Source organism: Martes martes (genome assembly GCF_963455335.1).
Source record: "Martes martes genome assembly, chromosome: 9".
Taxonomy (NCBI): Eukaryota; Metazoa; Chordata; class Mammalia; order Carnivora; family Mustelidae; genus Martes; species Martes martes.
Window position 1 is genome coordinate 83,444,199 of NC_137896.1, and position 13,420 is coordinate 83,457,618.

At 42.0% G+C, this 13,420-nt stretch overlaps 1 protein-coding gene across 2 annotated transcripts in view; it reads left to right on the forward strand.

Moving 5' to 3' along the window:
* The window catches only part of MEIS1 (Meis homeobox 1), a 132,734-nt gene that overhangs the window by 27,092 nt on the left and 92,222 nt on the right, over positions 1 to 13,420 (forward strand). For both annotated transcript variants that reach the window (XM_080813525.1, XM_080813526.1), the window contains exon 7: positions 2,053 to 2,164. In XM_080813525.1, the coding sequence (XP_080669651.1) occupies positions 2,053 to 2,164 (112 nt within the window). The remainder of the gene's footprint in view (positions 1 to 2,052; positions 2,165 to 13,420) is intronic.

A 13,420-nucleotide genomic window follows, 5' to 3' on the forward strand; every position in this document is an offset into this window, starting at 1 on the left:
GAGCAGAGCAGAGCTGAATAAATCAGTGGAGCTCATTAAAAGATAGTGAATATATCAGGTCTCTTGTAGCATAAAGGAGGACAGTTTCCTGTATAACATGGAATAATTCTTGGGTTCTAAGTCACCTTTCTGGAGTCCTAGTCTTAATCAGATTAACAAACATGCTTCTGATGAGGTTATTCTGTTGCTCTGTATTTTAGCTTGTTATCGGTAGCTTTTCTATTAATTACGAGTCAGATCACCAGTCAACAATAGTAGTGAGGGACAACATAAATAAAATGAGAGAGCCCAGGAGATGTCACTCGCAGGATCTCATGCATCCTGAAACTCCCACGGGTTCCTGCAGCCTCCCACATGCCTTGCCGGTCTTTTGTTCAATTACAGTTAATGCAATACTTTGCCATTTTCTCCTTCTAATTATATTTTCAAGTGGGATTTGTAGCACATAGAAAAACATCCTTTTACATGTCGAGGCACCGGGGTTTTGTGCCTGGCATTGTCTGTCCCCTGGGTGCTGTACCATTCTTTCTGCAGAGCTCTGAATAAACAAGTCCCCCTTTTAGAGCTGCAGTTGTACAAACTGAAAATTTATGCATTAACTGTTTGCATTCTGAGCATGTGTTCCAGATTACGTCTTCCAGCATTCTTCTGACATGCTGCAGAATGCGTGTTTGTCAAAAGCTCCGCTCTCATGGCGCTCCTATCTTTCAATCCCAGCATCAGTGGATCAATTAGCACCATTTTTGAGAATATGCATAATGGTTGAGTCGGACACACAAGTGGTGGCTCTTTCTGCGACTCTGCTTCATTTTGGGGGGCCACGTTAGTCTTCTGGCCAAGGTTGTAGAGCGGGTGGCAGGCAGGCATCCTCTTCAGGAACGGGGACTCTTCCCTTTGATTCGTACACAGCACGCCTGGGCCCTTCTCCTTTCTTTCTCTGGGTGTCACAGACATTTTGATCCCTCAGCCCCTCTTATCTTCTCTGGGACACGGAAATACTTCTCGAGACATAAGCGAAGAACACTCTGATTTTGCTAGGCACATTCAAAACGTTGGGAGGGTCAGTAGACTTTACTACTATGCAGCCATGAACGGGGACAGCCTGGGATTGAGATGGGGTAGGCATATTTTACACACAAGATCATCCCGCCTTGCCACTAATAATCTTGGAGACAAACACCACTTCCCAGCCAAGGACCAGCTTTCTCTTCTGCATCATTCCTACCGTGCGGGATGACCAGTGACTCATAAGACTGTTTTTGAAAGCTAGCACTAAAAGCTAATTAAAATCTTTTCTGGTGATAAAGGGAGATTTGGGAGAAGTGTTGCCATGATTGTTTTCCCCAAGAATTTAATTTACTGCCAATTTTTCCTATCTGAATGTTACTTTCAAATGCACCCAGTGATAAGAAGCAACATCTGTTTTCCGTTCAATAGTACAAGAAGGCTCGGCATGGGGCTGAGTGTACACAGTCCATGTGAATCTATTGTTATTCTCATTCCTTTTTTGTCCCTGTGCCTGGTCCATTTGCCGTGTACCATCCGGCAAACAGCTGACACATACTAGCTATTATGGACCCTGGCCTAATTGTGAGTCTTAAAAGCTCTGCCATGTTTGTCTTCCAGGATGAATCAGAGGCCTCTGTAAGCCACAGTGTTAGAGACCACTGCTCTCATTTTGCATTTTCAGAACAGGAGCAGACTGTCGTGCCAGAGGGTTTGTTGACGTTAAAAATATAGTCAGAATCAAGTGGCAGCACGCCCCCTCCCCACACTTCTTTAACTGGAACAATTTTGTTTTCCTTGGTAATAAAGCATACGATTACTTATAGAATAACTATTTGTAGATATTATTTTAGCACAGAGGCAGAAACTGGCCAATTTTAAATGTGCCAACATAGCTCCGAGCTGGCGCCGTTTGCAGAGGGGAATGGGAAAGGTGGCTTGGCCGTCCGGCCTAGGCTTCCCTGGCTTCGTCACTGTATGATGGGATCCCACCGGACCAGTGTTAACAGACCACTCTATTTGGATTTCTGATTTGTGCCCCCACAGCCCTCTTGGAACAGAGATCACGATGACACGGCATCAACTCGTTCGGGAGGAACCCCGGGCCCTTCCAGCGGCGGCCACACATCGCACAGTGGGGATAACAGCAGTGAGCAAGGTAGGAGAGGTGTTCTCATTCTCTCGTGCTACTCGTTTCATTTTTAAGAGTTGAAAAATCAGAAATGTCTAGTTAGTTCCTATTAATCCAGTTTCTCCTAGAACATAAGCCCCTTAGAGTAGGGGAATCAGCTTCTCTTATTTGTTTCTCCAGACCCTTTCTTCTTTTGTGCCACCCCAGCTGCCTAACTGGCCATCACCTGCTCACCTCCAGAAAACAGGGTCGGTGAATTGACTGGGGGCAAGATTAGAGGAGATTAGAAGTTCAAGTGTGTGTAAAGAGCATGCCCACTATTACCCTGCGATACAAATAAAAAGTATTTTTATTACCTGCCCTTAGAGGCTTCTCAAGAGATCAAGAAGAAACATCTTTCATGATTCCAAGTCAGTGATGTCTTCAGATGCTTAGAAGGCCGTGGCCTTTTGGGAACTCACCCTGGGCTTCCCTCTCCACTGGGTTGAGGCTGTTTTTTTCCGGATTTGCTTATCCGAATCTCTTAAGTGCTTGACTTCATTGCAAAGTCAGACTACAGGGAATTAGGGAGAAATGAAAAGAAGCCAGATCCATTTAGCTCGTACTGTTCCTTGAATGCACATACCTGTGTGTGTACTTGGGTGTCCATGGCTATGCACGTCTGACCATGACTAGTAGGAAAGAAAGTTTTAACATGTAGTTCATCTTCAGCGAAAAGGCGAATGGGTATTCAGATGTCTTGTACTGCCTTCGTCGGTGAGACCCACTGCAGGGGAATTTTGCGTTCAGTTAGCGCAACCAGAGCTTAAGAGCGTATTCTCTATTTGAATATAAAAGGACGGCTTTATTGAAGTTGACTCTGGGCCCACAGTAGGTGCATACTTCTTTAAAATCAGGTGTGATGATGGTGTGCCACTAGACAACAAAAGAATTTTGTTTTCTCACATACATTGGGCTGGACCAATTAGATTTGCAAAATCTAAAATGAATTTGACATCATTAATTGGAAAACAAAACCAGGAAATTCTTTTTTTTTTTTTTTTCTTTAAGGCACGTGTATGCTCCTTGGACTGGGAATAACTTCTACACATAGAATTTTAAGCCTCTGAGATATTTTATTGTTCAAAGGAAAGTTGCTGACTTCACCACAACTCTTGAGTATAGTAAAAAACGGAGCCCACGATAGTAAACGCGTTGAGAGCCGAGGCAGAAACATGTAACCTCTGACCTCTGACTTTTACTGGAAACTGATACCCAGCATAAATCCACGGGGCCTTTTCTCTTTCAAGTGTGTGTATGTATGTGTGATGGTGTTGCTGCTCCTGGGGCTAGAACTAAGGTGATGTCGGCACTTTCGATAGGAAGCCCTATTTTCGGCTTCTTCCATGAGTTTCCAAAAAGGTGGAAAAGGGACCTAAATTCTTCTTCCTGTACTCCGAAATTGCTCCATGAGGTCATAGCCTCTTGTTTTATCTGTTTGTTTCTTTTTCTTTTTCTTTTCTTGCTTTAAAAAATATATATCATCTATCATCTAGGAACAGGCAGGTAGCTTAGCTGCTGCTTTGAGGGCTTGCGAACTGCTGAAACGGACTTGAATGTAAAATTGTAGCATATACGCTTTCTCAAACATAATCTGATGAAAGGATTTTGAGAGGCCAAAGGCCCTGTCCCAGTTCTTCCCCTGTGACATGTCCTAACAGGGAATTAGGAATTTTGCATGTTTCCTTTTCCTTCAACAAGTGTTATCCAAAGGCCAATTTAATAAGGAATTTGATCGTAACCTGGAGACATGTCTCTTTCACATTACCTGAGTTTTCTAATTACATTATTTCTCTTTTGTATTTTTCATATAAGATCACCACCTATTCTGCTTTTCTTTTAAATAATTTTCCCATAAATGATATCATCTGAATGAGCTCTGTTGAGCCTTTCTAAAACAATCCTGGCCCCATTTGACAGAGGAAGAAAATAAGGTATGGATGCACTGAGAGCTTTGGGGGTGGTCTCAGGCAGCATCAGACCCCAAATTTCAGTTTCCTGATTATTTGTCTAAGATTCTTCTCCTCATGCCCTCTTTCTTGGCTCTCCACTGAGGAATCAAGCCAATGACTCCCACTGTGATCCAAAAGAAGCCTTCTTTGTAGACATCCGCCCCCAGCCCCCACCCAACACCTTGAGAGCCGGGGTGCAGGAGGCCCTCCTGTGGTCTTACCTGCCCTTCTCTGTGGCTTCTCCTCCTGGGCAGTGTGCTTTCTCTCTGGCTAAATGCAGAATGATGCCTGCAAGTGTTGCCGCCACTACATCTGTGCATTTCCATGCCAACTGTGACCCTTCTAAACCTTTTTTCATCCCTGAGACCTGTGGAGCTGGGTCTTTGTGCAGCCTTCAGATTAACACTGCACAGTGGCTTTTCCATGTTTGCCCTGCCTGCCTTTGCTGGCAGCCATAGATATGTAAGCTGTGCCAGCATTTGGCCCGTAATGCATGTCCTAAATAGTTATTTACACAGTTTGAGTCCATTTTAGTCAACTGGGTAAATAACAGCCCTCTTCAAAAGATTTATAAATCCATAAATATGTCTTTATACATACCCAATAGACAGAAATAACTCAATCTGTCAAGAACATATCCAAAGAGGTGTTTCCCCCACAGACAGGAGTAATACATATTTTAAAACTTTCTCTACTGTATTATTTGTACTGTGTTTCTTTTTCCTCATTCCTTTTCATTTTTCACCACTTCATTATGGCACCTGTGGTACAAACAACAACAACAACAACAACAAAAAACCAAAAAACAGAAAAGAAATCCCTAGGCTCTAGTCCTCTGTTACCTTATCTGTGCATAACGTAGGCATTAAGCAGGCTATATCTCAACCGAGTCCTGTTCTTTTGGACTTTCAAAGTTTAAAAAAAAAAAAACTCATTCAGGAAATTTGTAATGTTCTGACAGATTTCAAAATACAGTGACAATTCCTAGTGAGCCTTTCAGCAATTTGGGGGATTTTGAGCGCCTGATGACTTGCCAAATTAGCGGCTGTTGTAGTTGATGGAATAGTTTTAGTCCAAATTTTTATCTAAGCATAAAAATATAAAACAGAAAATCCAATGCTGGGCATTCTAAAAAGAATACATGCAAGATGCGTAATTAAGAAGATGCTAAAGACTATTATTCATCAGGGATTTGATGTTTATTTATGGTTTACATAATATGCCTTTCCCCCCAACTCAAACTGTTTATCGTGGTAACTTTTCTGATGGCCTCTACTTTCATTTAATATGAACACTTGTGGCCGTTTGCAGGAAAGTGATTCTTTGACGGTGAAGCTCCTTTAAGCTGGCATTGAAAAGGAAGGCCTAACACCTGTATTTGGTTGGGGGTTCTGGTGATGTTGCTCTGACATTGATTCTGGGTACTCCTTAGCTTCCTCAGAGCACTTCCGAAGCTATGACATTGGATCCTGATTTTATCCTTGTCTCTTATTTGCCCCTTTCCCATTCCAGAAGAAAAAAAAAGTAAGCTCAGAAATACTGAAGTAACGGTCAGAATCAGCTCCAGGATCTTGTCTCTTGGCTTTGCTTCGTGACCCCATTAGGATGGGCTGTTTTCACGACCCTGGGCCAGGTCTCACACATAAGATGAGGTGCACATTGACAGATACACGACTCCTTCCTCTGTCTTTTTTCACCTACCATGTGCGGCTGCCCTACCGACCAGAACCAGGGTCTCCTCTAGGAAGCATGGGGCTTGGAGCAGGAGAACACCAAGCACATTTGGTGTCTCTTCCCACCGTATTTGAACTCTTTCCCAGGAGGGTTGCCATAGTCGCCCTATAACTCACAAGCAGCTTTGGTTATGACTGACCACGGTTTGCATTTGGGCATGTCTTCCTTTTTTTTTTTTTTTTTTAGTTCAATGTCAAGAGAGATGAGTATATGCTAGCAATAAAATAACACAATAACATGTTAAGGGCTGTCTGTCAGTGTAGGCATTTCTAACGCTCACTTCGTAAAAGAGATCGCAAAAGTTCAGAGAGGCTAGGAGACTTGCCCAAAGTCATATACGGGTCAGTAGTAGAGTCAGGACCCGAACCCATGCAGTGTGACTCTAGGGCCCATGCTCCTGAAGCATGTGTCCTCTGGTGCTTTCGTGTGGCGAGAGATGGAAAACGGATCGTTGATGAGCCCTCTTTCTCTTACCAAGTTGAGGCCTCTTTCTACAGTGTCTGTACCTGGCCCGGCCTTGTCTCCGTAATGGTGACGGAGCTGGTAATAGGCCAGAGTCAGCGTTAGCCTAAGAGGGTTTATACTCTGCTGGGGAGCGAGAATCTAGATTCTAGGGTTAAGTAGAATGAGAGATTCACAGAGAAATGTGATGATTGATATAATTAATTTGCATTATGTATTAAGAGCCTATACCATTTCGCTCATTCACAGATTTATTGAATTGAAACTAGGAGCATACAAAACAAGTAAGGACATTGTCTCTTGCAGAGCATTCCCCATTTAAAGCTCATCTCATTTTCCTCTTTTGTGAGAAAAAAGAGAAAGTATTATTTCTATGTTGAAATTTGATATAAAACATCTCAACTTGAAAGGGCTTTAATGATTGCTGAAACCTCTGAAACCCACTTCTGAACTTCTCCTTTTGGGGGGCAGGACTCAGTTCAACAATAGTATCTTTGCTCCCACTTAAAAATAAAAAAGCAAAACCAGCATGTTTCTTTAAAGAGGAATAATTGAAAAGTACTGCTATTTCTTTATAATAACGTGTGATAGTTGCAATGCCTCCCAGTGTACCCCGCCCCCACCCCAACTCCAGCTTTTGTCTGAGTTCAGGCAACCTACAGGCAGAAGGCAATCGCATTTATTATTGAAGGGAATCTGAAGGCAGTTGTTTCAGGCTTGGGAGACCAGCAGGCATAGCTGGCGGGGAGGGGGCGGGGAGCAGGGAGAGGGGCAGCGGGGAAGGGCCACATTACGTTCCAGATGACTAAGCAACGATTTATATACCAGCTCGCCTTTTTACATGAAGAAGAAAAGTAATAACAGGCCAAACCCGGGCATTTGAAACAGTCAGCTGTCCGATGAATAATGGGATAGGTGGGAAGGAGCGCTCTGATTGGATGTCTTAATGAGCACATTTCTCGCAGAGTTTGGGCTGCAGTTCCCCTTGACCTTTGCCCTTTATTGACCAAACTGACACTTCATTTTTCACATACTTCCAATTATGGCTCGGCTTAAGTGTTGCCCTCCCTCCTTTATTTCTTTCCTATGGACAACTTGAGAGTGGTTGAGGCCACAGAAGATATTTTAATTTGAAAAACTACCGTAGCAACTCAGGTTTGGGATGTAATCTGTAATCTGCAGTTTTTCAGATGAAAACACAAAGTGAATGCTGCTTGTTTAGAAACAGTTTTCTTTGCCTTTTTTTTTTCCCTTAATCCCAACCGATTTTTAAAACAGTGTTTATAAGAACCTCAGAACCCTGTGAATCCAAAAAAAAAAAAAAAAAGTTTGTTTGGGTTTTTTTCATTCCATTTGTCCGCTGGTCAGGGTAACTTGAATGATCTCTATTTGTTCACACTTACTTGTTAAGTCTTAGACTTCTGCGGGGACTTCTTGTATTTCAGTGGCACCCTAATGCCTTTTGACTAAAACGCTTCAGAGAGTAAAGTAAAATATAATTGTGACCGCAGGCCTTCACCCTTAGACCACTGCAGCCCCGTGTGTTACTTTAGTCACACTTCATGTTGGGCTGCAGATTAAAGAGTGGCCTTTGCGTGCAGTGGCAGGCAGAAGAGGAAAATGATTTCCTGATGGGAAAAGTCAGGTGTAAAGAAGAAAGGGGAAGTTATTATACTCAGCAAATCCCTGTTATCAAAAGGTCCATATCATTAACTTATCAAACACGTTGAACGGGACGGATAGACAGAGAACTGTTTTTCCAGAACAACCCGTGCTATATGTTCAACCTTTCCTTTTATTGACTCATCAAATGCGAGTAACTGTTTTCTGTTCCCCATTCTCTTGACTTCTAGCATCATGAAAGCAGGTCATCTCAAAACAAAGAAAAATAACTTTGTCATCTAAAGAGCAGTAACTGTATATTTAGGGGGCATGCACTTGGCCATGAGTGTTTTCACAGAGAGTGCATCTTCTGACTTAGGTGACATCGCTGGTAAGCTGGAAGTCAGTGTTTTTCATCTTAAGCAACTGAAAAATGCCTCTGAAATTATTTACTCCCAAATATATTTCCCTCCGACACAGAAGTATTTGTTCCAAAAGTGCATGAGGTGTTACCTACTTTATTATGTAGCCCTCTGGCGTATCCATGGCATAATTTTACTATAATATGGTAATAAAAGAATATGTAAAAGGCAGACAAAGGTTCTGTCTTTTTCTGTAAGGTGACCTCTGTTACCAAGTAACTGCTTTACTTATGAGCTTATTAAAAACTCAAAAAATGAGCTTTTCATACTTCATAGGCATTGATGTGAAAATGAGCTGTCCTGTGAGTAGTTTTCTTGATCATTTTTAGAACAATTGATTAGCCAAAGAGCTCCTGTCATTAGTTGACATTGACTGATAGCAATTTGTCACAAGCTCTGAAGGTCAGCTAGACAGTTGGAGTTTCCGCCTGCCTTTGATTGACCTTTACTGATTCCATCCTCATGTGATTGGCTTTGAATAGGTATGACCCTCGATCGGAAGTGACAAGGCATTTGTCACCAGGGTCATTTCTTATATTTTCTGTTGATTGCTCATTTTTATTTATGTGTGAACTCACGGTCTGGATATCTTATCAAATTTATACTCTAATTTTTGAAATATAAAAGGTGTGATCCTTGTTAACCATGGCCTTAAAACCACAATTCTGTTTTCTCCATGGTTTGTGGTGTGAGAGTGGACTCTGTGAGTCGTGTGGACTTGGCTGCTGACACTTGGCATTGTCACCTGTGCGGACACTGAAGTTTTGTGGCATGGGATGGATGTGTGAGTGTCATGTGGAGTTTTGTTGTTGTCGCTGCTGTGGTTGTCTCTTAAGAAGTGCCTGCTCCGGGAGGACTTGTATAAGTTCTGAAATTATACCCCAGTTCTCAGGCTTTCCTAGAATTAATTACACTGGCCTCTCAAGAGTCACGTGATAGTTTTAAATAAAAAATGAGTAAAGAATTATATGAACGTTGATGTTATGTCAGTTCATTGTTTGGCTCTGCAGCCAGGAAGTATGAAAACTTTTTTAAGAAGGTATCTTCCTGTCAGTTTCCCTCAGCCTGTTGTAAGTTCGAGAAGGCCTCTCTGGCTGTTCATAGTGTTAGCTTTTCGCTGAGAGTGGAATAGATGTTCTATCATAGTGGACTCAGAGTTCGTTGTTTGTAATGCTCCATTATTTCTTCCCAGAACTGTAAGCTATTTTCCCCCAACTGCATCACGTAGAGAAGAAATATTCCATTCTTCTATTAATAATGTGGGTTTTATTACCTCGTGTTAATGATAAAAATGGCGACCTGAGCTTTGAAAACCTAGATCCTAATGTGTCATTATGTAATTATTTAATGCAGTTTCTAACGAAGGCCTTTTTTTTTTTTTTTTCTCATTCTCTCTCCCTTTCCTTCTTGATTCTGCGTTGGGTTTTAAGCTATATGCAGTCACTTGTTTTTTCAGATCAGCCCTCCTAGACATTCCAGGGCTGCCCCACACAGCCCACCTGGCCCAGCTGAACCTGTGTTTCAGTTGCTACCCAGGAAAATACACCAGGAGAGGACCCATTGTCCCGGGTGGTGGATTCTTCACCCCATGTCATTGTTGGCAAGGCAGAAATGAGGAAGTTAACTTTGGGGAAGTATCCATTTAATGTAGCCCAAGGAGATAAAGAGAGTTTAGAACTGTAATAGCTTTTGCAGATAAGCCACAATATTACCAAGAGCTGTATTTAAGGGGAGAAGTGTAAATGTATCCATTCTGGTCAGGTGGTCAGAAATGAATTAGGCGCTGACCGTAAGGCAGGTGTTCCGTACGAGGCTCTGAGAATGACTAGGGCATAGTATTTGCCCTCGGGAAGTTGGTGTGTGCTACCACGAGCATCAAGCATATGTAAGTGGAATATTCTCTGAATACTGAACATTCTCAGGGAGCTGTGAGTGTATTTATTTCACAATAGGCCAATGACCCAGACACGGTGAACTCTGTGAGGAGGGCTGTTGGCTGAAAGACAAGGTGGGAGACATTTAGCCTAGCTGGCACAGGGACCCCTCTCCCTTGGTCCTCTGACTGCCATAAAGGTTCAGTATCTGGTGGGCCCTGTGAGATCAACCTTGATCCATAGCCCAATCTCAGGAACTTGGTTCAGCCCTCGCACATAGCCATGTGGCCACTCGGGGCCCCTGCTGCCTGAACCACTGGGGTCACCATTGCTCTCTCCACCGTTAGCCACCTGGCTGCCAACTCTTGATCATCCTTTGCAGGGAACGCTGACATTTTGGGGACTGGCAATCTGGCAAGGTCAATGGTTGGATGCCTTGTCGGTGTAATATTTTTATTAATGCATAAAATAAAACACATAGGACGACAAGGGAAACTAATTATATTGAAATTCAGTTATCAAAATGTTTTAAAAAACAAATTGTAATACAATGATATAGTGCCTTGTTAAATATGTATTAAATAACGAGGTCTAGCAGTGATTCTATCGTCTACCACATTTTTGAAATAGTGAGGAATGTAAATGATGTTTTAAGATGTTTGTAACAACTATATTGTTGTATGTAAATATGATTTCCTTTGGTGACAAAGTCACAGGTCCTGCTAATGGTTCTTTGGTTTGTCACTTACCTAGATACGCACTTGAAAGAAATGCTTATTTCAGTTAGAGGTTAGTGAGAATAAAATTTGGATCTTTCCCTTTGCAAGTAGGAAGATCTTCTGAATTTGAACCCTGGGCCCCTTAAGTGGGGAGGGTAAATGTAGCCCAAGTTAAAAACTTCTGAACTTAGTTTAAGTATAATCTGCAGGAAGTATTCTGTGAACTCCCAGATTGGAGGAATTCACCCTCTTCTGTGTTGTCATGGTATCCTGTGTCTTATCCTTCCTCATACACTGAAGTGAGCCATTTGTGCACCAGTCTTCCCAGGATGCTTCCTGGGATGCGACTATGTCTTCTTCATCTTTACATCTCCTCCCAGGGTAACATAGGGTCCTGTCTCAGCATTTGTCATTTACCCTACCACAAGTTCCCTTAAAAGACCCTAAAATGTTGCAATAGTTATGGGCACATGGCCATGGGTGGGTAATTATTAATTCAAGAGGATTGGGAACCCTCTCATGCTTTCAAACTGTGATTACACTACGTTCTCTCAGCACTGATTTCTTCTGGGTGCCAGATGGCTGATCACGTGGCAATCCCAGTCAAAATGTAAATAGACACTGAGGTCTTACCTGTCCTGACTCCCAGAGATACACTTTCACAGAAGCACTCAAGAAGAGACTCAGTGGCTAGTCCTTTCAGAATTGGTGGTAGATGGGTTTGGGGATGTACCTTAAATCATGGTGCCCACCTGATCGCCAGCTCTGCCTGCTCCTACTCTTGGGCACCATCCTGTGACCCCGAACAGGCTTCTGACAGAGGATGGGTGGGGAATAGCGGGAACATTTTAGGGTCTTTTAAGGGAACTCACAGTAGGGTGAATGACGAATGCTGAGACAGGACCCTGTGTTACCCTGGGAGGACGCTTTTATGTCTCTGCTGTTCCCCGCAGCAGACATGATTCCGTCCCGTGGGATGTGATAGTCAGCTCTGTTCCTGAATTTATCTCCTTCCTTCATGAATGCTAGCACTAATTAAGGATAGTGGTAGAGGTTTTGGCTGTTGGCCTAGCAAAAACTAACCCAAACAGTAAATTTATGCCAAGCATTTTCCTTAAAAAGAGGTAGGCGTTGTCTACCTCTTACATTGATTGGTCCCAGAAGTGTAGTTGGTAAGTTGGGTTTTGCTCAAGTGTCTGGCTTTGTGGATTAGTTCAGTCTTGCAGATAATTTTCCATAATTACTTAACCTAAAAGCATTCTGTTTGATTAGTACAATTAGCTTTGGCTTTCCCCCATTTACCAATATCAACCCATATGCATCCCTCCTAGACACAGCTCATCTCATCTCCTAACAAAGGATGAAAGAGGTGGAATTTTCTTTCACTTTTTTTTTTTAAAGATTTTATTTGTTTATTTGAGAGAGAGAGAAATAGAGAGAAAGCATGTGAGCACGAGTCAGGGTGGGAGGAAGAGGCAGAGGAAGAAGGAGACTCCCTGCTGAGCAGGGCCTCCATCCCAGTCCTGAGATCATGACTTGTGCCAAAGGCACAACTGAGCCACCCAAGCACCCCATCTTTTACTTCTTTCCATATCAGGATAAAAAGAGAATATGAACATACCTAGAAAATCTTAAATTTTCTTCAAAATTTGTATATTTTTAAGGAAGGGATAATTGAGGAGTAAATGTAGAAAATACTGAACTTACTTGTTGCTAGGTTATTAACATTCAATCAATGCTATCTCTTGAAAAATTTCATTTGTCTGAACTTGAAACTGTCCTTGAATGCCCCTTTCCCATCAGGACAGATAGCACCTTAATACCCTTTCAATTTTGATACTTTAGGAGAAGAGGGTATATCTTAATTTTACAATGTACTTATATATTCTCTCCTTCATTCTAAGGAAGGGTTTAGGGATATAGTATGTATTCTTAAATAAGGATATAGTATATATCTATACTATACTATAAGGATATAGTATATATAAGGATATAGTATATATATAAGGATATAGTTATCTATATTTATATAGATATCTACATATATAGATATCTATATTTATATATATAGTTATATGTATTTAAGGATATAGTATGTATCCAACAAAAGTATATAGTATATAAAAGGATAAAAATCAGGATGTGAAGAAAGGAGAACAAAAGGAAAATAAACAAGAGGCCAGCCATAAGGGCAGTACAGGATAAGACAAATTGTAAAAGAGTGCATACAATTGCTAGAGGTAGTCAGCTTGGCTCTGAGCTGCCTAGCAGCCAAAATGAAGAGTGAAATATAATTAGTTACAAGATTTACAGAGTCCACGGAAGTTGTCTGGAAGAATCCCTTTGACTGGTATGAAGACTGGAGTGAGATTCCTGCACGTGTCTGCACCCAGGGAATCCGGTGGGATTCTTGCACTTGCCTTGGTTCCTCGCATGGGGTGCTGCAGACACAGCCCCATGCCCGAGAAATATTTGGTTG